The sequence below is a fragment of the Theropithecus gelada genome, chromosome 15, assembly GCF_003255815.1.
Source record: "Theropithecus gelada isolate Dixy chromosome 15, Tgel_1.0, whole genome shotgun sequence".
NCBI classification, from domain to species: Eukaryota; Metazoa; Chordata; class Mammalia; order Primates; family Cercopithecidae; genus Theropithecus; species Theropithecus gelada.
Window position 1 is genome coordinate 31,603,382 of NC_037683.1, and position 24,859 is coordinate 31,628,240.

The 24,859-nt window shown below is 44.9% G+C and overlaps 1 protein-coding gene across 2 annotated transcripts in view; it reads left to right on the top strand.

Annotated features, from left to right (window-relative positions):
• Positions 1 to 24,859, top strand: part of PTPN3 (protein tyrosine phosphatase, non-receptor type 3) — a 120,151-nt gene that overhangs the window by 88,146 nt on the left and 7,146 nt on the right. For both annotated transcript variants that reach the window (XM_025360111.1, XM_025360110.1), the window contains 6 exons: positions 1,326 to 1,382; positions 3,078 to 3,234; positions 5,093 to 5,253; positions 18,832 to 18,922; positions 19,194 to 19,255; positions 20,877 to 21,023. In XM_025360111.1, coding sequence (XP_025215896.1) covers positions 1,326 to 1,382; positions 3,078 to 3,234; positions 5,093 to 5,253; positions 18,832 to 18,922; positions 19,194 to 19,255; positions 20,877 to 21,023 — 675 coding nt within the window. The remainder of the gene's footprint in view (positions 1 to 1,325; positions 1,383 to 3,077; positions 3,235 to 5,092; positions 5,254 to 18,831; positions 18,923 to 19,193; positions 19,256 to 20,876; positions 21,024 to 24,859) is intronic.

Below are 24,859 nucleotides of genomic sequence, written 5' to 3' on the forward strand. Positions count from 1 at the left end.
TTTTTTTTTTTTTTTTTTTTTTTTTTTTTTTTTGAGAAAAAACTCACTCTATCGCCCAAGAGTGCAGTGGCACGATCGCAGCTCACTGCAGCGCCGACCTCCCCAGGCTTGGGTGATCCTCCCACCTCAGCTAGGGCTATCAGAATGCACCACCATACCCAGCTAATATTTTTCATATTTTTTGTAGAGATGGGGTTTCACCATGTTGTCCAAGTTGGTCTCAAACTCCTGGCCTCAAGCAATCTACTCGGTTTGGCCTTCCCAAGTGCTGGGATTACAGGTGTGAACCACTGTGCCCAGCCTAGAATTGAGAAGTTTTTTTTAATGTGGCCTTAACAGCTGTCAAAGGCCAAGTGCCGGCTCTGTGCCTGACATTGGCTATGCACTAGATTCATAGCACCTTCTGAAGTTCTGATAATAAGTGGTAAGGTCAGTATTTTTAAACCCATTTTGCAAATGAATACTGAGGTTCCAAGAGATGAGGGCACACACTTGGCAAACAGATCTACCCACTTCAGGAATGCTATTAAGAGAACCCCTCAGCATTGCTGAAGCTGATAAGAGAAAACAATTCAAGTTCAACCTGCAGGGCCACCACTCTCCTCCAGGCACGTTTAAGCAGGATCTGCAAACTAAACTCATAGGCCAAATCCCATCTGTTTCTGTAACTAGTTTTTTTGGTAACAGCCACACCTATTTGTTTACTGGTGGGTTAATGACTGCAGAGTTGAGCAGTTGCATCAGACCCCTCACTCCCACAAAGCCTCTCTGGCCCTTTACAGGAAACGTGTACTCACCCCTGCTCTAGGACAAAGTGAGGGCAGGTGGTCCCCTACCCCCCAGCTGCCATCGTGCACACCCTCATCTGCCCCAGCAGCTGTGTTGAGGACCAGCGCTCACAGCCAGATGCGCTCACAGGGTGCACCCCTTTCCCAGGCCTTGCTCACCTCTGCTGAAAGCCCCCTTTTAGCAGCACTCGGAAGACATGCTGTGGAGTCCCTCTCCTGGGGGCGTCTGCGTTTTTAAGGAGGAGCTTGCTCTCTCTCAGTGCATCTTTTAGTTCATGAACTGTGGGGATGGCAGAGGGAGGCTTCTGAACAGAGTCCTGGTCAGCCCGCTGGATCGAGGGGTCAGGAATTTGTTCCGTATTTCTGAAATGACGTGTGATTCTAATCAGCGATAGTGAAGTTTGAAGCCTCGCTGTACCAAAGACTCACATTTATTGGTACCTCCATGTTGTTGATGCTGTGGCTACTCCAGTGTGTGTTTGTTTTTTTTTAACTTAAAAAACATTGTTTTTTTTTTTTACTTTAAAATGTTTACAGGGAGGAGTGGATCAAAAGATGCCTCTTGTGGTATCAAGGATAAACCCAGAGTCACCTGTAAGTAAATACATTCCATGTTATTCCTTGTGTTTGTTCTCCCCTAATTCTAACAGGTTTCTGTTTCTGTGTCCCATTTCTTTTTTTGCCAGAGCAAAGAATGTGCTTAGATACACCATGTTTTCTAGAACCTTGCTGCTCACTGTGCTCTTTCAAGCCATAGCACCCGTGTTAGCTGGGACTTCATTAGAAATGCAGGCTCTCTGGCCCCAGCTTAGGCCTGCTGAACCGGAATCTGCATTTTTAACAAGAGCCTTGAGTGGCTGGTGTGCACATTAAATTTTCGGAAGTCCTTTTCAAGAGAAGGAAACTCAGGCAGTCTGCTGTTCTGCTCACTCTAAGTGGGCACGTGGGCCCTGTGCCTCTTCTCACCATCTTTCCACCAGTGCCCCTTTCATCCTCTGTTTAGGCCTCCTAAGAAGAGCATTTGCTTTGTTTTTCTTTCAAATTTATTTTATTGTTTTTAGGCCAGACATAGTGGCTCACACCTGTAATCCCAGCACTTTGGGAGGCCGAGGCGGGTAAATCACTTGAGGCCAAGAGTTTGAGACCAGCCTGCCTGGCCAACAGGGTGAAACCCCGTCTCTACAAAAAATACAAAAAGTATCTGGGCGTGGTGGCGCACAGGTGTGATCCCAGCTACTCGGGAGGCTGAGGCAGGAGAATTCCTTGAACCCAGGAGGCAGAGGTTGCAGTGAGCTGAGATCACGCTGCTGCAGTCCAGTCTGGGCAACAGAGTGAGACTCTGTCTCAAAAATAAAAATAAAATAAATTTATTTGATTGTTTTTAAAATAATGATAAGTAATTTTTTCCTTTAATTTTTTTGTTGTGCATACTCAAGGTATACAACATGATGTCTTGTTATACATACAGTACTGCAGTCAAACAAATTAACATGTTCATCACTTTCCATAGTTAACCTTTCTTTTCTTTTTTGAGAGACAGGGTCTCGCTCTGTTGCCCAGGCTGGAATACAATGGTGCGATCACTGCAGCCTCAAACTAGGCTCAAGCAATCCTCCTGCCTCAGCCTCCCAAGTAGCTGGGACCACAGATGTGTGCCACCTCACCTGGCTCCATAGTTACCTTTTAATCATCTGCTTTTTTAAAGCAGTAGGAGTCACTGTGCCTCCTTACAGTGAACCATGTTGGGATTACTCTGAAGTAGTCCTTAAGCTCTTGTCATTTAACTTTTGTTGTTGTTTATGGTTTCTGTAAATTCAGAAGGCTTTCTTTCCTGTGCTGTTCAGTACCTTACTTCTCTCCATAATGGTTTTTGCCTCTGCTGTGAAGCTTACAAAAGCTTTCACCTTTGCAAGACAGGTAAATACTCACCTCTAGCTGGCAAATCATTTCCTAACCATACATCTAGGAAACAAAAGGCTGGAAATGGTATAGTTATATTATAATAAGTGAAGGTTGACTACCACAGAGGAATGGCATCAGCAGTTTTTATAGCCTTATTCTGAAATGTTTTATAACTTATATTCTGAGCAGTACTTCTTTATATCGTGCAACCAACTACCATGTCCACATAGCAGTAGATGTATTATAAAAACAATGACAGTACTACCCGAGGGAGAGAAGGCAAACTTGATCGTGGTCTCAGGTGCCTGGGAGCAGAGCAAGTCAGCGTTCTTCCCCCGAGGACTGTGTTATGGTAACAGGAGAAACTTGCTTTTCCCCTCCACCCAGGCGGACACCTGCATTCCTAAGCTGAACGAAGGGGATCAAATCGTGTTAATCAATGGCCGGGACATCTCGGAACACACCCATGACCAAGTGGTGATGTTCATCAAAGCCAGCCGGGAGTCCCACTCACGGGAGCTGGCCCTGGTGATCAGGAGGAGAGGTAATGGCCACCTGGGGGGCGGAGCCATAGGGACACTGCCCTAGCAAAGCCACGCCTGCTTCAGCCCTTTATCTGCTCTTGAAAATGTTGAGTTTGTAGCCAACATTTGAAAATCAAGAATCTTCAGGTAATAACCCAATGTTTGGCTTCTCACTTGAAAAATGTGAAGATCTGCCCACATGAGCCTGTCCCCATGTGGCCAGTCTTCTGGAGGGAGGCAGCGCCCACCCACCCTCTTTATACAGGAGATGAGCCCCTGGCTCCCAATTCCTCCCAGGCCCAACGCAGCCCACATCACGCAGTCTCTAAGCGGCACGACCCTGCAGACATTTGCATTTTCAGCCCCTTCCCAAATGATCGGGTGATATTTTATTCATGCATGTTTGATTTTGTCGGGGAGGCAGTGAGGAGAGCAGGGCCTGACTGTCTCAGGTGATTCCTCACTCTGCCTCTGCGGGCTGGGGACCTTGCAGGAGTTACATAACCATTCTGTGGTTCAGCTGGCTCAGGTGTGGAGGAGGACAGGAGTGGTCCCGACTTCACAGGGTTGTTGTGAAGATTAAATGACACTTGGGGCTGGGCACAGTGGCTCACACCTGTAATCCCAGCACTTTAGAAGGCCGAGGCGGTTGTATCACCCAAGGTCAGGAGTTCGAGACCAACTTGACCAACATGGTGAAACCCCATCTCTACCAAAAATACAATAGCCGGGTGTGGTGCCGTGTGGGTATAGTCCCAGCTACTCAGGAGACTGAGGCAGGAGAATCACTTGAATCCAGGAAGTGGAGGTTACAGTGCGCCAAGATCGTGCCACTGCCCTCCAGCCTGGGTGACAGAGCAAGACTCCATTTCAATCAAGCAATCAATCAATCAATCAATGGCACTTAGACTGGAAAGTACCTGCATTGCTGCCTGATGGGAGCAGAGGTTTGAAGGACAGCCCCTACTGAGCATCACAATGTTGTCTTTATAGTTGTTGTTTTAAAATAATACATCAAGTTCCTTGAACACCCTGCACAGCTGTAAAATGAAAAGTAAATGAAGGTTGTATCTGCAAAGCCCTGGCCCTGTGTCTCTGCCTTCCTAGCACATGTGGCTCACACCCCACACTGCTGCGCTCCTGCCTCGGCTCTGCTCCCACTACAACTCTCAGTCCAGAGCCACTAGGACCAGCTCTGACCCTACCTCCTCCGTGAGGCCTTATTGGATCTCTCCAGATCCCCACCTGTGCAAGGTGGGAGGTTGGGGGGGTCCTAGCTTTGCTTTCACCTGTATTGAATTTAACATGAAGGGAGAATGTGCACTAAAGAGGTAGGGCTGAAGCACAGAAGAGATGCTAGGACTACAGTATTTACGTAGGAGCCTCCCACATAGAAATGGCCCTGAGTTAGGGATTGCGCTCTCAGGAATGATGGTGTCACAGGGAAAGCCTTTGACCTCACCCTCATGCCTGGGGAAATGCCCAGTTTTGGGAAGTAAATGAAAAAACCTGGGAAAGAAAGGGGAGTCGGGATGGGTAGAAGAATAACCAGGTCAGAAAGAGCAAGCAGAGACAATATGCTTTTTAAAAAAACATTCTTTCCCTTTCCTTTACCTTTGACAAAAACCTCTGAGTGCTAAACACCATTATTTAAAACTAACCAGGAAGATTAGCATGTCATTTTATGTAATTAACACATATTGAATCATTCACCTAGAAGTAGTATCTTTGGTGCAAATGATTACCGTGTAGCTTAATCGTTTAATAAGATGTTTTAAACCATCTGCATTCAGGTGTCATAGGTGTGATTTGTTTGAGGAAAACTGATAAACCCGGGTGTTGCTGCACAAGTCAGATGCCCTGTCTTGTACATTACAGCTGTCCGCTCATTTGCTGACTTCAAGTCTGAAGATGAACTGAACCAGCTTTTCCCCGAGGCCATTTTCCCCATGTGTCCAGAGGGTGGGGACACTTTGGAGGGGTCCATGGCACAACTAAAGAAGGGCCTCGAAAGCGGGACGGTGCTGATCCAGTTTGAGGTAAGACCCTCTGGAGGCTGAATCCCAAGGCCTGGGCCACTGCCGTGTCGCCTGTGAGGCTGTCCCTGCCTCTGAGCAGCAGAGGAAATGAGGCAGAGACACAAGCCCTCGTTTCCTCGGCCGAGATGATTGTGTGTTTCACAAACCAAAAACAGTCAACTGAGTATCTGTGAGGACTGACAGGGCGAGGCCTGTGCTTGTCATGGATAACAGAGCACAGCAGGCAGCACCACCTCAGGCTCGGAGCAGCAAGCAGGGATCAGGATGGCCACCCTCGCTGAACTCTGTCTCACCCTCTTATTCTAGTAACATTTGGTAGTCATGGAGAAACATGCCAGAAACTGAGGAGGAGGGACTCTGAGCATATTTAGCTGCCAACACAAGAGCTCAAAACTCCCAGCAGTAGAAGGCAGTGGAGAGGCAGTTGTGGGTGAGCAGCCCAGGGTGGGTGAAGGAGCCAGCTCTCTGACCACCCCCAGCCGTGCACTGGAATTTGGAGCAATTAGTTTCATCCCATGAGGGCACAGTGTCTTGCCCTCCCAGTTTGCCCAGAACCCTATAAACACAAGAAACCAAACTCAAACGCCCGTCTTCCCCAGGGAAACCTGTGATCCCTAGGATTCAGGCTGTTGACAAAGGTACACACAGACATTTTTAATAAAACAAAAGGGAACCAAAGGAGACTCAGCTTTTAAGCCAGTTTTACTGATTACTAACAGAATTAAAATAGAATGTGTTCATCTTCCAAATTTATTTTCTTATTTTTATTTTTTAAATATGTTGTTGTTGTTGTTGTTGTTGTTTTTTAAAATAGAGGTAGGGTCTCACTATGTTGCCCAGGCCGGTCGTGAACTCCTGGACCCAAGGAGTCCTCCCGCCTCGGCCTTCCAAAATGCTGAAGTTACAGGCGTGAGCCACCACACCCAGCCCATCTCCCAAATTTATTTAAAAGTAGAAGAAAACAGAGTAATTCCTGTAATAAAAGAATACCAAAAAGCATAAAATAGGTCAACAAAAGAAAATAGATCATCATTAGAAATAACAACAGTCTGGGTTCATAAATTCAGGAAGAGAGTCTCACATGGGACTCAAGAACAGAAATCAACAATGCATTATTTATTAGAAAACCACATAAAGGAAAAAGAAGCAAAACCCGGACATTTGTGAAATGTGTGTGACTGCAGAGTAATTCAGGAAGGCTTGAGTAATAGGAATGCTGAAAACGAAGGAATGCAAAGCAGAGAGCTGTGAGTGAAAGGTTGATTTTATGATGCATGTGAAAATACATTAAAGCAATGTGTATTGAACAGCGTAGAAAGCAAAAATCCACAAGCCAGAAAGTAAAAGTGACTGACTTCCCCCCCAAAACAATCAGCAGGGAATTAATTAATGTATTTCTTTATTTAGAGACAGGGTCTCTGTCACCCAGGTTGGAGTGCAGTGGTGCCATCTTGGCTCACTGTAGCCTCCACCTCCCAGGCTCAAGTGATCCTCCTACCTCAGCCTCCCGAGCAGCTGGGACTATAGGTATGCACCACCACTCCTCGCTAATTTGTTTTGTATTATTCTTTTGTGGAGATGCAGTTTTGCCATGTTGCCCAGACTGGTCTCAAACTCCTGGGCTGAAGCAAGCCACCTGCCTTGGCCCCCCAAAGTGCTACGATTACAGGCATGAGCCACCACAACCAGCCATTTAACATTTTTTATTAATCATCTTGACACAATATAAAACAAAAATTGTGTACCTTATGGAAATGAAGTCTGGATAAAAGGGTAGTAACAATATAATTACTTGGGTAAAACTAATAGATATATTACTGAGTATTCTACAAAGGGAAATAGCCCTATTTTTCAGTGGCCTACAGGAGGCTGTTCACGCTTTTGGTTAAAAAGAAGAAAATGTAGGCTGGGCACGTTGGCTCACGCCTGTAATCCCAGCACTTTGGGAGGCCGAGGCGAGTGGATCACATGAGGTCAGGAGTTCAAGACCAGCTTGGCCAGCATGGTGAAACCCGGTCTCTACTAAAAATACAAAAATTAGCCATGCATGGTGGCGGGCACCTGTAATCCTAGCTACTTGGGAGGCTAAGGCAGGGGAATCGCTTGAACCCGGGAGGTGGAGGTTGCAGTAAGCCAAGATCAGCCTGGGCGACAGAGCAAGAGTCCATCTCAAAAAAAAAAAAAAGAAGAAGAAGAAGGAAATATAGAGGTTATCTTCTCTGCTTTGCCTTTCAAAATAGTTCACATTTTGAGCAGTAAAGCTCGTTCATATTTTTACACACTCCAAAATTGAAACAAGGAAGAACTTAAAAGCCAGTCACAGTGCATATCGATTTTTTGGTATTAGAGAGTACAAGAAAGGTGGTGCAAACTCATTTGTTCATTGATTTAGTGAATGTGTCTTGGGTATTTCCCCTGGATCAGGAACCTGATGAGGGAAGGAGAGGGCCTTCCCTGTTTCTGGCCCCAAGGAGTTGACAGTCTAATTTTAGTGTATTTGAGGAGATATGTGTCCCAGAAACAGCTGAAGACCAAGACAGGGTAAGATGTTGTTATACATAATGTATGTTCTGCAGCAACTGGAGGTCAGAGGACTCTAGGAGATCCCTGGAGTGAGATGTGGGATTAATAAAGGGGTGGATAGGATTAAGTGTTGCAGGGAGGGAGCGTATTGCAGGAAAATCTCAGCCCAAATGCAGACAAAGCTCATGGGGGTATCAGCATAAAGAGACAAGCCCACCTGGGTTGACAAGTGCAGGTCCTGGACGATGCATCCAGGTGACGACCGTCCTTCAGCCCCGCGAGAACTGGTTCCAGTTTATCAGATAGTCCACAAGGAGGCGCTGTGGGCTCTCATTGAGGAAAACCCAAAGGCTGGTGTTTCCGGTGTTCCGCGAAGCCTCCTTCGCGCAGGTGGCTCCAGTTCGAGGTGTGTTTTACATATGGGAATCCTGCAGTGATTTCCCTTGAAAAGTGTTCAACTTTTTGAAAAGTTTTCAAAGGCATTAGAGATAAATACCCACTCTGTCACCAACCTGTGTTTCTGAAAGGGTGACCCTCCGACCACTTGTACGGAGATCATCTGGGGAGTTTATTAAATCAAGGCCCCGCCCAAAGCTAGTGGATCGGCGGCACCAGGATGGGACTCAGATACTGGTACTTTTGACAAGACCAGCACCTGTTTTGATGCACACGCTGTTCCAGAGGAGAGACCCAACCGGAACCACTGGCCCCCCGCTGTGCATCCGAGGCCTTGTCTTTGGAGGGTAGAGTTCGATGACAGCGTAAGAAACGGAGAACGTATGCATTTTAGGGTTGCGTTTTAGTGTGTACACGTTTCCTTAATTTTTGTCTATACACTTCCTCAAGTAGGAAATTCAAGTAGGAAACCCTTCTTTTTAATCAAATCATTTGCAGAATTCCAAAATACAGAACAGATGAAAGCAGGTCTGCTCTGTGACCTGCGATGGAGCCAGTGGGGTACTCAGCCCAGCCTCTTCAATCTTCCCTCACTGGCCCCCAGGGCACCCTAGACTAGACAGACCGTCATGTGAAAACCACTGTTACAGGTGCGAGAAAGGTTTCTTACAGAGCAGCCAGAGGAGAGGCATAGAAAAGGAAACCAGATAAAATGGGAAACTAATAGGAAAGGAAAGCTTTCATGAGCACTTACCATGTGCCACAGACTTTAAAGGGTATCACCTTAGGTAATTCTCACAAGAGCCCTGTATAGATGCTGTCATTATCCCAGTTGTAGGGATGAGGGAGCACAGTCTTGGACAGATTAAGTGACCTCTTGAAGGTCTCACAGTAAATGTCAAAGGCTGATTGGAACCCAGGCAGGCCAACTCAAGAGCTGGTTCTTAGCCACTCTAACCTTTGAAAACTACTAAATGCTATTGATATGTGAGTTGTTTTTTAGAATAATAGAACATCTGAGCTAGAAAATATCTGAGAGGCTGCTGGCCAAGCGCTGTGGCTCACGCCTGTAATCCCAGCACTCTAAGTGGCCGAGGCGGGCAGATCACGAAGTCAGGAGATCAAGACCATCCTGGCTAACACGGTGAAACCCCGTCTCTGCTAAAAATACAAAAAAAATTAGCCAGGCATGGTGGCAGGCGCCTGTAGTCCCAGCTACTCAGGAGGTTGAGGCAGGAGAATGGCATGATCCCGGGAGGCAGAGCTTACAGTGAGCTGAGATTGCGTCACTGCGCTCCAGCCTGGGCGACAGAGCAAGACTCTGTCTCAAAAAATATATATATATACACACACATATATGTATGTATATATCTCCGAGAGACTGTCTCCCTACACGGAGCCAGACAGATTTTAAATCCTGACTCTACCCTCACTTCCTATGTGGCCTTAGGCATGTCCCCTAACCTCTGTGGCCTCTGTTTCTCCATCTATAAATTGGGTATCTTGTGAGTTCGTTTAATAATTAGATGAGATAAATACTTAATGTGTTATCTGGTATATGGTCAAAGTGCCATACAAAGTAACAACTATTATTATTTATAAATAAAGGGAGGCTCCAAGAGTCTGTAGAACATGCCCGAAGTCTGCATAAAAGGTGGTCACTGGCCAGACATGGGGGCTCATGCCTCTAATCCCAGCACTTTGGGAGGCCAAAACAGGGGGATCACTTGAGGCCAGGAGTTTGAGACTAAATATAAAAAAATTAGCCAGCCATGGTGGAACACACCTGTGGTCCCAGCTACTCGGGAGGCTGAGGTGAGAGGATCACTTGAGCCTGGGAAGTTGAGGGTGCAGTGAGATATGTTGGCACCAATGCACTCCAGCCGGGGTAACAGAGCTCAAAAAAAAAAAATTAACTGTGTTGCACTGGGTTTGGAGGTCTGGGTCGTCTAGTCCTGGTGTTCTGATTCTCTGCCTCCTCCAGTGTGGTTGGCAGGTGGGCATCCTGGCCGATGGGGGCATACACTGGGCAGGAGTAGGAAGAGGAAGGGGCTGTTCCCCAACAGGGCCCACCGCAGGTGTCCACACCACGCACTCCACGACACCAAAGACCTGCCCTGGGGTAGCCTTAAATCCCTTCTGCGAGAGCTGGTTTCTATCAGCGCTTACTTTGGAGCATTTTCTTTTTTTTTTTTTTTTCATGAAGGGAATTCCCCAGTCCCTCCTGTGGCTTTCAGTAAACAATCACAAGTGTGTTCCAGAAAGCATTTGGTCCCAGCTGTCATAAAATCACACTTAATAATTAGCATTTCTATAGCACTTTGGAGCCTACCAAGTGTGGTGCACATATGTTGTCTCTGTTGACTCTCACAACAGTTCTGTGAAGTCGATATGGCCAGCATGGTTAGGATCACCCTTTTATAGATGGAGAAAATGAGAATCAGAGAGGCTGAGGGACTTACCCAGTGGCACACAACTAGTCAGAGCCACGATTAGAATATATGTTAAATATCTAGGCTAGGCATAGTTGCTCATGCCTGTAATACCAACACGTTGGGAGGCTGAGGCGGGAGGATTGCTGGAGCCTGGGAGGTTGAGGCTACAGTGAGCCATGGTCATCCCACCGCACTCCAGCCTGGGCTGCAACAGAGCAAGACCCTGTCTCAAAAAATAAAAATTGAACTTATTGGTAGCAACTCGCCATTGCTGAGTGTACCCAGCCCTCACCCCGTCCTCCAACTTTAGCCATTCCCTTTGGTAGCCACACTGTATGAGCTACATCAGTGGGAGCAGTTTGGTGGAATTTTTGATTGGCCCCAAACTGCATAAATACTCTTTGTGTAGCCAAGGTAGGGTGTTCCTCTTTCTCTTATGTAAAGGAGCAGAATTGAGGTTACCACTGACCCGAGAATTACCACTTCCAGCAAGCTCTTGTTTTTGTTTGTTCCCAAGAAAAACTTGCAGCTTAATCTACATGTTCCCTGAGTTGAAGTGCTCATTTAAGCAAAGGACAGGATCTGCATTTGGTATAGACTTTCCTGGATAAAAGCTAAGTGATGATGCTAACCTCACCTTTATTTGAGAACCAGCTTCCCAGCAACAAAGGATCCCATTGTCCATTTTTATCTGGTGACCAGGTGACTCACAGCTTCCCTGCCTCCTTGCCCACGGTTAGTTAAGACCTCGAAAATGAGGAACACCACAAGAGAATGCCTGCATCCCCCAGTTGATGGATTACAGCAGTGGCTACAAGAGACCACCAAAGGTCATGTTCAAACTCAGATACCCGGCCCCTCCACTTCAGCATCTACCATCTTCACCAAAACCAGAAGCCATCTTTTTTCTTCTGACCCCTATTTCTACTTTCCTCACTCCTACATTGCCCATTATAGAAGATAGCCATTAATGTCAAAACAAGTGACTCACTGGCTCCTGTAATAATTATAAAAGGTGCATTTGGAAGGGCAGAGGTAGCTGAAAACTTTATGAGAGGTTTAAATTGACGCCTGTAGAAATTAATGAGAGCAATTATATCTTCAAGATTAGAACCCTTTAGACCAAGTCTCATTCTGTGGCCTAGGCAGGAGGGCAGTGGTGTGTGATCTTGGCTCACTGCAGCCTCTGCCTCCCACATTCAAGTGATTCTCGTGCCTCAGCTTCCTGAGTAGCTAGGAATTCAGGCCTGCGCCACCATGCCCAGCTAATTTTTGTATTTTAAGTAGAGATGGGGTTTCACCATGTTGGCCAAGTTAGTCTAGATCCCTGGTCTTAAGGGATCTGCCCATCTTGGCCCCCCAAAGTGCTGGGATTACAGGCATGAGCCACCATGCCCGATCCAAAAGATTGCATTTTTAAAAACAGTTTTCCAAATAGTTTTTGTTTTTTGTTTTTTGTTTTTTAAGGAAAGAAAACATCATCAGTATGATGTGTCTGGGATACACAGAGCAAACTGGGGGCTTTGGAATGACCATGTGGGCAGCTTTTCCATTTCAAGTGCCAGCAATCCACCTAAAGGAAGTGCTGCCATAACTTATTGTTGTGTATCTGTCTGAAAGGGGCCCTGCAAGAATACTTGCTAGGTTTGCCAGCAGTAGAATCTGCAGCTGGGACTGTGCATGGAAAGGGGGACTATGGAAGGTCCCGAAATTACTAGCAACGATTTCAATTCAGCAAACCTTTCTGAGAAGGTAGGTAGAGGCCCCAAGACCCCGCTGGATGGTTTCTCTTGCCCTCTGGCTGGGTCAGATACAAAGGAAAAGGGATGTCCCAGTGTGGATGAGCTACCCGTGAGTAGTGAACTGTTAATTTGTCTACCAAGTGGTACTAGGAAAACAACCTTTTGGGGTGGGCCTTTTGTAAAAAATGAGTTACCCTCAGCTTAGTTATAGGGCACTGTGTCTAAGAAAGCTGAAATTGCTTTGAAATTTTCTTGGCATGCTTTATTCACATGGTTGGCACTCATTTTTGAAAGCAGCAGATCCCATTATTCCTTCACACTACAAATTTTGATTGAGCACCTACTATGTGCCAGGCACAATGCTGGCCTGGGGTTTATGGCAGTGAACAAATGAGATTCCTGCCTCCATAAAGATAATGCCATAGTGGCCGATACAGCAAACAGCCATTTTGAAACTTAGTTCCTAGGAGTCGGCTCTGGGTTTTTGTGGAGGGCATGAAAGGCAATCTGCTTCTGCCCTTTGCTGTCTCCTTACCCATGGTTTCCTTGATTCCCGGCACCCTTTTTTTTCCTGTCCTTTTCCATTTTTCTTCCCCCTTCTTGGGTTCTCAGCCTTCAGGAATTCCCCTTTTTCTGTTCATAGAGTTGACGGAGTGCTTGCTTCCACTGTGCAGGGCCTTGCTGGCACCCTCTGGTTAGAGCCTTGGGTGTGTGAAGCTCTCATCTGAGGGATGTGACTAGGCTGCACGCCTTTAGTTGAGTGAGATTAGAGTCACTTGATGCCTTCTCTAATATTATAGTAGGTGACTTGTTCTAAGAAGAAATATTTAAGCCAAAAAAAACCATCCATCGCACCCCTACCACACTGGAGAGCATCTGCTCCCACCATTCAAATTTTTTGTCTTTGGAGGCCAGAGCTGGTGATATTGATACTGTAATTTCAATACAGTTGTTCCTTAGCAACCCCTCTTAGCCAGTCTTTTTATAATTTACCTTTAGTTTCAGAGCTTCTTATAACTAGACTCTGATAGAATGAGAACAAAGCATTTTAGGACATAAAAATTAATAATTTTTCATAAAGTTCTGTGGTTTTGTCATTCTTTATCCCTGTGACCCTGCCTCTCAGCCTCCTGGTGGCTCCCATTCTAGGACAGAATCTAAGGGATCTACAGCCAGGAGCTGTTATCTGCCTCACACTCCTTTAGCCCAGGAATAACCAAAGCAAATTGTTGTTTTTCCAATGAATTAGAAAATGAAAGAAGAATGAAGGTTTTCTTAAAAGCCACATCTCATACTCTGGCCAGTATCACAAAGCCTTAACTCATTCCGTTTCATCCCTGACCCTTCCAGAAAGACATATGTGTTTACTATCACTTTCCACTCTGTCCCTCCGCCTTCTCAGAGCAGTGTTTCATAACCAGGCTGCCAAGCAGCCCACAGGGCCTGGAGAAGAGTCGATAAATTTTAGGAACTTGAGGCCGGGCACAGTGGCTCACAGCTGTCATCCCAGCACTTTGGGAGGCCGAGACCGGTGGCTTGCTCGAGCACAGGAGTTCAAGACCAGCCTGGGCAACATGGCAAAAACCCGTCTCTACTAAAAATACTAAAATTACCTGGGCATGGTGGCGCACACCTGTGTACAGATCCCAGCTACTCGGGAGGCTGAGGCAGGAGAATTGCTTCAACCCAGGAGGTGGAGGTTGTAGTGAGCCAAGATCACACCACTGACTGCACTCTAGCCTGGGTAACAGAGTGAGATTCTGTCTCAAAAAATAAAAATTAAAAAATTAAAAAGTAGGAACTTGAAAAAAATAAAAATTAAAAATAAATATATATGTGTGTGTGTGCGTATATATATATGTGTGTATATATATGTATATACGTAGAGAGAGACAGAGACAGACACACACAGACAGGGTCTTCCTCTGTCGCCCAGGATGGAGTGCAGTGGCAGAATCTTGGCTCACTGCAACCTCCACCTCCCGGGCTCAAGCAGTCCTCCCACCTCAGCCTCCCAAGTAGCTGTGACTACAGGTATGCGCCACCACACCTGGATAATTTTTATATTTTTAGTAGAGATGGAGTTTCACCATGTTACACAGGCTAGTCTCGAACTCCTGAGCTTAAACTATCCGCCCACCTCAGCCTCCCAAAGTACTGGGATTACAGGCATGAGCCACTGTGCCCAGCCGAAAACCAACTCTTAACACTTAAGAAACAGAGTGTTTAAATCCTGTTTCTACTAAGTTGCTTCAGTCCTATTCAGTGTTGGCCTTTGCAAACATAAATATGAGTGTGTTGTCAAACTTTCCAAAGGCCAAAACAACCTTAACTTTGATTTGTCCAAAATTCTCTAAAAGTTTTGTGCTTTTTAATTTTTTAAATAGATTTCTTCTGTTGTATTTCTTTTTCTCACTTTAGTCATTTGCATTTAAAAATAACAATTCTTACTGCGATAATTCAGAAATAACCAAAGTAAAATAGTCTCCTGACGCCTATCCCCTTCAGTTTCTTCCTCTTTGTTGTAATTTACAAACGACAATTTTGTTTGTATCCTTCTATACTTGTTACAGTGCTCATGCAGATATATCGTATACACATGCATACACACACAAGATTGTGTCTTTACATATTAATATACACTGTGTGTGTTGCTATTATATGATCATCATTCATTGTATAAATTATTCAATACCTTGTATTTTTCCCTTAAAAGTATATGAGTAGATATCCTTCTAAATCTGTACTTTTGGTCTGTCATATTCTTTTTACTTGCACAGAATTTTCTGGTAAGAATCTACTATCATTTAAGTCAACATTTCTTTACCTTTGGGGAATATCCAGGCTGCGTGTGGTTTTCTGAGAATAAATATTTTGCTGCAGATAAACTTCTGTGACATGTATCTTTATGTATTTCTGTTGGATAAAGCCCAGAGCATACACATTTAAAAATTTTTAAGCACTGCCTGGTCGGGCGTGGTGGCTCACGCCTGTAATCCCATTGCTTAGGGAGGCCGAGGCAGGCGGATCACTTGAGGTCAGGAGTTTGAGACTAGCCTGCCCAACATGGTGAGACCATGTCTCTACTAAAAATACAAAAATTAGCATGTGCCTGTAGTCCCAACTACCCGGGAGACTGAGGCATGAAAACCACTTGAGCCTTGGAGGGAGAGGTTGCAGTGAGCTGAGATCGCACCACCGCAGCCTAGCCTGGGCAACATGTCTCAAAAAAAAAAAAAAGAAAAATGTGTAAACACTGCCCTAACACTTTTTAATATATGATTTATCTTAGTATGATTTATCTTAGTACTTTACAAATTTATCAGCAGATCATTACTGCTGAGATACATTTAAAGTCCTTATAGTAATTAAAGCCTTTTTCTGTAGCTGTGCTTTTCTGCTAGACCACTTCAAGTTGATTTTATTTACACTTTTGTTGTTTGAAAAAAAAAAATCTTTTTCCCACCAGGTTAGCTTTACTATGTTCACTTAATTGTATATTCACTTAATTGTTGATTATATTCACTTAATCAATTAGAACTAAAATGCCGTGTAGGTAAATTTAACTTAGCTGCCCGCCTTCTGCCAGTCAACCCAAAACCTCTAATAAATCATTAGTTTATTCCTAAAATGAACTCACAGAGTTTATTAGAGACTGCAGTTGTTTAAGAAGTTGTTCAGCTGCCTGATGGTTATGAACTAAAACTGTAAAGGTGGTGAGTAACTGAGCTCTTGGAGTGTTTGGAAATTCTAGACATTTGGCAAATGTGTAAGATATGGTACCGTTATTATGACCCAGACTCTCCATGTTAATTATCTTCTGGGGAATTCTGTTTAATTTGTTTATTTAGTAAGAGAAAAAACACTAACAGAAGCCAGTTTACAAAACAATACAATTTGCAAAAATATAGAGGGAGAAATCCTTTTTACCCTCCCTATTCAGACTGCAAACACTTCTTTATTAAGGATGTTGGCCACAATTTGGTGAATTTGTCATACATCCCTGTAGGGCAATTTGGTTATATGTATCAAAACTCAAAAATCCTAGCACTTTCAGAGGCCGAGTTGGGTGGATCACCTGAGGTCAGGAGTTCGAGACCAGCCTGGCCAACATGACGAAACCCTGTCTCTACTAAAAATACAAAAATTAACCGAGTGTGGTGGTGGACGCCTATAATCCCAGCTACTCGGGAGGCTGAGGCAGGAGAATCACTTGAACCCCAGGGGGGGTGGTAGTTGCAGTGAGCCAAGATCCCGCCACTTCACTGCAGCCTGGGTAGAAGAGTGAAGCTCCATCTCAAAACAACAAAAGCCAAAACAACCCTTAAAAATATTATTTGGTATAGTAATTCTCTTCTTAGAAATTTGAGTAAAAAAAATTTCAAAACAGCCTAGTGAAAAAGTGGGATAAAAGTTAAAATAAATTATAGTGAATGGCCAGGCACGGTGGCTCACGCCTATAATCCCAGCACTTTGGGAGGCCGAGGCAGGCAGATTACGAGGTCAGGAGAGCAAGACCATCCTGGCTAACACAGTGAAACCCTGTCTCTACTAAAAATACAAAAAATTAGCCGGGCATGGTGGCGGGCACCTATAGTCCCAGCTTCTCGGGAGGCTGAGGCAGGAGAATGGCGTGAACCGGGGAGGTGGAGCTTGCAGTGAGCCAAGAGCACGCCACTGCACTACAGCCTGGGTGACAGCGAGACTCCATCTCAAAAAAATAAAAAAGATAGATAGATAGATAGATAGATAGATAGATAGATAGATAGATAGATAGATAAAACTAAATTATTGAGCCATTAAAAATCATATGTGTAAAAAATATTTAATGACATGGGGAAATAGATACTATATAATAAGTAGGAGAAAGCAGCTTGAAAATTAGGATAGTTATTTCCCAGAATACTCCATTAGAGGCTGAGATTTTCCATGGCCAAATTAGCTTGAGATATGTTTAGCTGATCAGAATTTAACAAATGTATGCATTATGCATTGCAGAACTTGTCTTGTTAGAGATTCATAAAAAATAAAATATTTTCCAAATGTCTTGACTTTGAAACTTTTTCTGAGGAATACTTACTATCTTCTTTTAGAACACTTAGGTTGGCTAGAATATAGCATAAGAAGTGCCAATATAGCCAGGTGCGGTGACTCATGTCTGTAATCCCAGCACTTTGGGAGACCCAGGTGGGCGGATCACTTGAGGTCAGGAGTTTGAGACCAGCCTGGCCAACATGAGGAAACCCTGTCTCTACTAAAAATACAAAAATTAGCCAGGCCTAGTGATCCACACCTGTAGTCCCAGCTACTTGGAAGGCTGAGGCATGAGAATCGCTTGAACCTGGGAGGTGGATGTTACAGTGAGCCGAGATCACATCACTGCACTCCAGCCTGGGCAACAGAGAGAGACCCTGCCTCAGGAAGAGAAAACAAAAGTGCCAATGTGTTGTTCAGTCTCATTTTTTGCTTTTAAAACATAGTATATAAATGTATTATGTGTTTACATACATATGCTTCTGTTCATTTGTGTGCATGTAGGCACAGAGAAAATAAGCCAGAGAAAATATATGAAAAGCTCATCTCAGAGTTGTGAAATTGCTGATAATTTTTTTCTTTATATTAGTGTGAATTTCCCAAATTTTCCACAAAAAAATAAAAAATAAAAATCACTTCCAACACTGAAAAAACTGTGTTTTTAAATTCCCATAGAGTTAATAAAAACCACTGGTGAAAAGGGATTAAAAGGAAAAACAGTCATATAGAAAAGAAAAGATAAGCCTTGGAGTCAGATCTGAGTTCTTCCAGTTCGTGATCTCGAACAAAGCATTGAACTTGCAAAATAAGAATATAGTTAATACTTCTTACAGGGCTGTTGTGAAAATCATATCAGGTACCATACGAACATGTCTAATACATGAGTTTAGATATGCAAAGATTGTGTTGTTTGAGATTTTTGGTTGTGATTACATGTGTAGAGAAGTACCTCTGTAAATGAAGTTTACTATATATTGGGATAAATGTTTTTCCTGTGGAAATAGACTTCTGAAATGATGAATGAAATGCTCTCGTTCTTAAAGGAAGGGTGTGGTTCACTACACTGAACTGGAGGAAAATGATTCTAGACTAACTTAGATGATTTCCATTTAATTTTGAGTCAGAATTCTTTTTCCCCCCATCTAGTTGCTTTTAGCTCTTGTCAAATAGTTGTCATAAATACAAGGTTTCACTTACCATTCTCCATTATCTGAGACCCAGACCCTTCCTATGGCATTTTTTTCAAATTAAAAACAAAAATTATTAAAGAGTTTAGTCAGTTTCTCATGAAACTGTAGAATTTCTTATTGGGAAGATTTTCTTTTAGTATATAACACATAATCACTTTAAAATGTTAAGATTTTGGTACTGTGAATGATAAAGTATGTTTTCACACTTTCTTCATCTGATTTTTGCAATGTTTTCTTTTTTCTCTATTTCTCACATAGCAACTCTACAGAAAAAAGCCAGGTTTGGCCATCACGTTTGCAAAGCTGCCTCAAAATTTGGACAAAAACCGATATAAAGATGTGCTGCCTTGTGAGTATCCGGCATGAATGCCTCCTTCCCCACTACACTGAGATAATGTTTCCCTTTTTAAAACAGATTGTCTGGTATTCTGGAACGATTTTCAGTGTGTCTGTAAACACCACCGTCTTTATTGCAGCCATTTCAGACTCTGAACAGTTGGGGAATAGTGTTTATGCTAATGAGGCAGAGCTGCAGATGGGGCTGGGAACTGAACTCTGGTTTACTTGGTATGATAAAAATAATGCCCGGAATAATCGGTCAATTTTTCTCTTCCCCGCAGATGACACCACCCGGGTATTATTGCAGGGAAATGAAGATTATATTAATGCAAGTTACGTGAACGTAAGTTAGGAATCTGGATGATGCTAAAGAGCACACTCACCACTGTCACAACGATGATGAGGGCCTGTGTGGGGCTTTGCAGTTGACACAGTGCTTTCCCGTTCACCACTGCATTTCAGCACCACAACGGCCACGGGAGGGAAGGCAGAATAGTCTCATTTTACAGAGGAGAAAACTAAGGTTCGGAGAGTTAAAATCATTCGAAAAGTCACAAAGCTAACAGAAGATGGGACCAGACTTGTTCTGTGTTTCCAATTCAATCGTCCACATGCCCCTGTACTGAGCTGCTTCCATTCAGGTGTTTGTTTTTGCTAGTGGTATGTTTGTGACTGTCTATGATGTGTTTGTGACTGTCTGTTTCTCTCCATGTAATAAGTGTCATCCTGCCTTAAAAAAAAAAGAAAAAGAAAAAGAAAACCTCCTGTGTACATATAAGCCAAAAAGAAAAAAGTGGAACGTTTCACGTGTTTTGGGAAAAGCACTTATTTTCTTTCTAAAAATGCATCTTGGGCAACTTACTTGGCCCCTCTAGACTTCCATTTCTTCTATCTGAACCTGGGGTCAGACTTTCTGTAGCCAACCAGATAGTAATATGTGATCTTTGCATTTGAAATGTAACCACTTAAAAGGATTAAAAGCTGCTCTTAGCTTGCAAGGTGGCAGACAGATTTGGCCTTCAGGCGATACGTGGTCTGCCAACTCCTAAATAGACAGACGATTTCTCAGATTAAGTTCTCAAGTTATAGCAAAGTGTCAAGAAATGCCCTAATAAAAATTGGCCTCATCAGTGATTCCACCTGTTCCAAAGCATCTATGGGATTCATCTATGGGATTCATTCTTAAAAACAGAGCATCAGAAACGTTAGGAGCAGCAACACCACAAAGCCCAGTCTTTTTGTGTAATCCCAGGACTGAGGAAGCCATTTACCCAAGCACCAGCCAAACTGCGAATTAGAAGCCTGCCTTTACCTTGCTTACCTGAGAGTGAGTGAAGCCCAGTGCCAGCTCAGAGCTCAGCAGGTTCTCAGTGTTCTTTCATCAGAAGGACTCAGTCCAGAGGGCAGAAAGGAAAATGGAGCAGGAATATTTCCACCTGAAACATTCATTTCAAAACATTTCAACATTTAATGTCAAGATTGACCAACTTCCAAGCATTTGAAGCCATGCAGAAAGCCAAGTGCAACAAGAATTGGTGGTGTAAACCTGTAAGGTGTATGCTTTAAATAAATGTAAATAGATTTTGATAGAAAACCCTGCATAGGGAAAGACTTAGGGGTAGGATTGGTACATACGATGGAAAATGCAGATAGCCAATATGGATTATATTTAGGATAGAGCAATGAAAGTCATTTAAACTCTTCTGCCATGTCACAGATAGATTTCTGATTTTTGCCTACTGAATACCACACACTTTTATCTTAAAGATCTGATGCTGGTGTTTGTCAGATATTTTTCAAGAAGCATGAGAAATAATTTGTTTGATTTTCCTTATTTGCTATGAATTGATAAAGAGATATTTTTCTGGTGCGATGTCAGTTAGCAAGTAGAAGAGTTTAAAATCCAGTTCCCTGTGCACCCTGAGGCAGCAACAGATTCTAATACTTTACCAATTTCTTGCCAGATGGAAATTCCTGCTGCTAACCTTGTGAACAAGTACATCGCCGCTCAGGGTCCCCTGCCGCATACCTGTGCACAGTTTTGGCAGGTCGTCTGGGATCAGAAGTTGTCACTCATCGTCATGTTGACGACTCTCACAGAGCGAGGGCGGGTAAGTAGCTTGATTTCCAATTCAGCTGTGTGCAGTGTCACATCTTGCTCTGTGGAACATGAATCTCAGCCCTGGGAAGGGTCTTCACTGTCTCCTGGTCCAGCCCGTATGTGACCCTAAGTCTCCTCTACAGAGCAACCAATAGACATCCCTAGTGACGGGAAGCTCAGCCCTCCTCTTCCCCAGTCCCAGCTTGGATCCATTACAACAGGCCAGAAGGCACTTCTCCTAGCCTTACTTCATGTGCCCCAGATCCCCTGCCGTGACGGGCCTTGCCCATTCAGGACAAGCGCTGGTCCTGAAAGAGCAATGTGTGTGCCAGGTTAACAGTGGCCTTTGTAAAAAGGGGAAATTGCATCACTGTGCCATTTTCCATAGAATCCGTTCGGGCAGCTTGGCACTGTCCCTGTCTTGTCTGTCTGCACTTCTCTTTTCCCTGTAAAGTTGACTCTGCCTTTTCAGCAGGAAGTCATTCTTCTCCTCAGAGAAAAGGGAGTGCCCCCAGGAATGGTCTGTTGTCTTAGGGCTGATGACAACACTAAAGGTTGGTTGCACTGGATAGCAGCCCCCTTCTTTCCCTCGTTCTGCTTCTTCCAGCTTGGGAGAAAAGGCTCTCTCTGTGATCCAGGAGGCCTCAGCTTCCTCCAGCCACTCCTATGGCTGCTGCCTGCCAGCTCTGTGCTGCTGGCAGCCCTTCTTCTTTGTTGATGTCCACTCTACACCTGAGCTCATCTGAGGTCTCGCTTGTGACCTGGAGGGTTTGTTTCCCAGCCCTTTCTTTCTCACTGAAGCCATTCCAGCTGCTTTGTCAGTTTCCTGCATTAGAGATTCCCATCTCCTCTGAGGTCTAGCATTCCCTTCGCTATCTCTGGCCCTGGAACTTAACCTCCCCTGTTTATCCATTGGTAGAAACCTGTTCTTCTGAAATCCAGGGTGCATGTTTCCTCTCTCTCCTGTTGCAAACTCTTGGATGACAGGATGACCTCAGCCCTTTATCCTGAAGACCCTAACCCGCCTGCATCTCCACCCACCAGTTCTTCCAGATTAGGAGTCCATCACTCCAGGCAGCAGCTTTGCACCTTTCTCTGAGAGATGAAACTTTCAGCATCTCCCATTTGTTTTCTCCCATACCATGCATTTAGTAGAGTGGGACTCCCAGCAGGCATGCAGCTGGCTGGAGTCCACCCCCACTCACCAACCTTGCTGTACTGCTCTCAGGTCTGCAAGTGCAGAGAGAGCCTCCTTTGAAGCCTCATATCCCCAGCAGTCAATGGGACACTCCCTCACGAGATACTTGATTTCTCCCTTTTAAAATTCCTACCCAAAATGTTTTTCTTTGTGCTCTCCCTTAAGGCTCATGGGTTTCTTCTTAGAAACATTGCAATTGAATAAGTTATTCTCCCTCACTTTCCATCAGAGATGTTTCTTTTGGAGAGAAATATCATTTTTTACAACTATATGTGAATAATACAGGTACTCTTCCTGGCCCACTGGCTGTCAGAGGCAGGGGCATTGAGGTCAGGGGAGGTGTTTGAGTTCGGCACCACCGCTTTCCACTGTTTAACCTTACACAGGGCTCTAAGCCTCAGTTTCCTCGTCACTAGAAAGGTGGTGGTAATGCCTGTCTCCTGGGATTGTTTTGAGAATTAAGAATGAGCTACCCTGGGCTGGCTGCCCCTCCCGTAGTGGGTGCTCCACATGGCATAGTGAGTCCGGATCCTGGCCCCCTTGTCTCACAGGGCCAGAGGCAGATAGGTTTGCTGCTCTGGGCAACATTAGGGAACCCTGGGTTGCCATGAGGATCATGTGAGGTGATAGGAAGAGGTTTGAGGCAGCACAAAGCTCTATAAACCTCCTTGCTCTTGTTATCTGTTAAACACACTGTTTGATAAAATGTGCACTTAGGCAACGAGGCTCTTCGACAGAGGACTGATCTCTGAGTCAGGTTTCATCAGGCCCCATGGTTGGTTCAGCAAATGGATCTAGGCACTGATTCCTTCCACCTCCTGAACCCAGACCCATCTGCTCATTCGTTGATAGGACACATCTACCTAAGTGTCCTCACATACAAGGTGCCTGAAGCTGAAGCTGTCAGCCATGCACCTGCACCCAGGTGGTCCATGCCCTGAGCTCACCATCCTGGCCAGAGGCACCCATCTGCCCAGTCACCCGAGCCAGGAACCTGGAATCGGTCTTACCCCTCCCTTCTCTTCACTTCCCACATCCACTCACCGTGGTCTGCCACCGCCAGTCTCTCCTCTGTCCCCCAAACCCCCACCTTGTCTCAGAGCTTTTGCATTTTTCTTCCAGGAGCAGCAGCAGCAGCCTCCTTAGTGGCTTCCTGGCCTAGAGGCTCCCCCAGCCCCTGTCTGGTCCATCCATTGGCACGGCTTTCAGCGATACCTTTCCAGAGGGTTGCCTGGTCCTTCCATTTCCCTGCTCAAACCCTCTGGTGGCTCCTCAGGTGCACTAAGTAAAGTCTCACCTTGAGACTGACTTGTACCTTCTGTGCAGGTGTATTGTACTGTCTGTCGTTCCCTGGGTACACCACGTGCCTCTTTACCTCTTGACCATACGTGTCCCATTCCTTCTGCCTGAATGATCTATCCTTGCCTTGCCAACCTGATGAAGAGCCTCGTGCTTCAATACTGAGATCTCCATCCCCTCTCTCCGGGACATTGCCTCCTCCTCTGTGAGCCACCTGTGTCTCTGACTTCCCTCTTTCTTTCCTTTTCACCACATTCCCCCCACACCGATTCGAGAGCACCTTGAGGACGGTGCCACATCGTGTCTAATTCATCTCTGCATCCCCAGCGATGTTTATTGACTAAGTGAGCAAGAAAGCAAACTTTTCACCATGAGGCCTTCTAAATTTGACCCATGACTCCCTTTAAACCCTATCTGGTCCATCTTCCTGAGATAGTGCTCGGTCTCCTCCTTTGGCATGTTATCCATCTTTAGAAACCTGTTCTTCTGAAATCCAGGATGCATATTTCCTTCCTCTCCTGTTACATACCCTTGGATGACCAGATGACCCGAGCCCTTTATCCCTAAGTTCCTATCTCATCCTCATCACCACCCAGCAGTTCTTCTGGATTAGGAGTTGGTCACTCCAAGTGAGCAGGTTTGTCCCTTTCTCTGAGAGCTGAAATTTTCAGGATGTCCTATTTGTGCTCACCCATATCATGCGTTTAGTAGAGCAGGACTTACAGCAGGCATATGGCTTGTCTTCCACCCAGCTTGCGGCTTGCTCCCTCTGGTCTAGAAAGACACATCCTTTCAGAAGCCATCTCCCTGGTCAGCTTTCCCTTCTGGAAGCCTCTTCTGGAAACCACACTTGGGGCCTGGAAAATGAGAAACAGGCCCCACTCAGGCCTGCGAATCCCTGAGGACGGAGCATTCTGAGTTCTTCTGGCAGCATCTGCCCAGGGTCTCGTCGCCAGCTGCATGTTGCCGGCCTCCCAGCTTCAGTGACCTTCGTTGTCCATGGACGCTTCTCAAGAAGTGCTTCTTCCCTCCCTACATACGCTCAGCTTTGCATATGTTACTGTTTAATTTAACCACAGCCCTAGGAAGGTGCATTTTCTTGTCATTCCAGAGTATTATCAGCCTGGCTAAGGGCTCACAGGCCTGTTGTGTCATTCCAGCTCTGCCCCAGTTCTCTCTGTGTGATCTGGCACACATTGATTCATTCTCTGAGCCTCAGTTTACTCATCTGCAAAACAGAGACAATCATAGTACCTACCTCATAGGGTTGTTTTGAAGCCAAGGTAAAGCCATGTTCATGAAAGGCACCATTCAGTGCTTAGCATCTACAGTTCTGAAGATATGAGGCT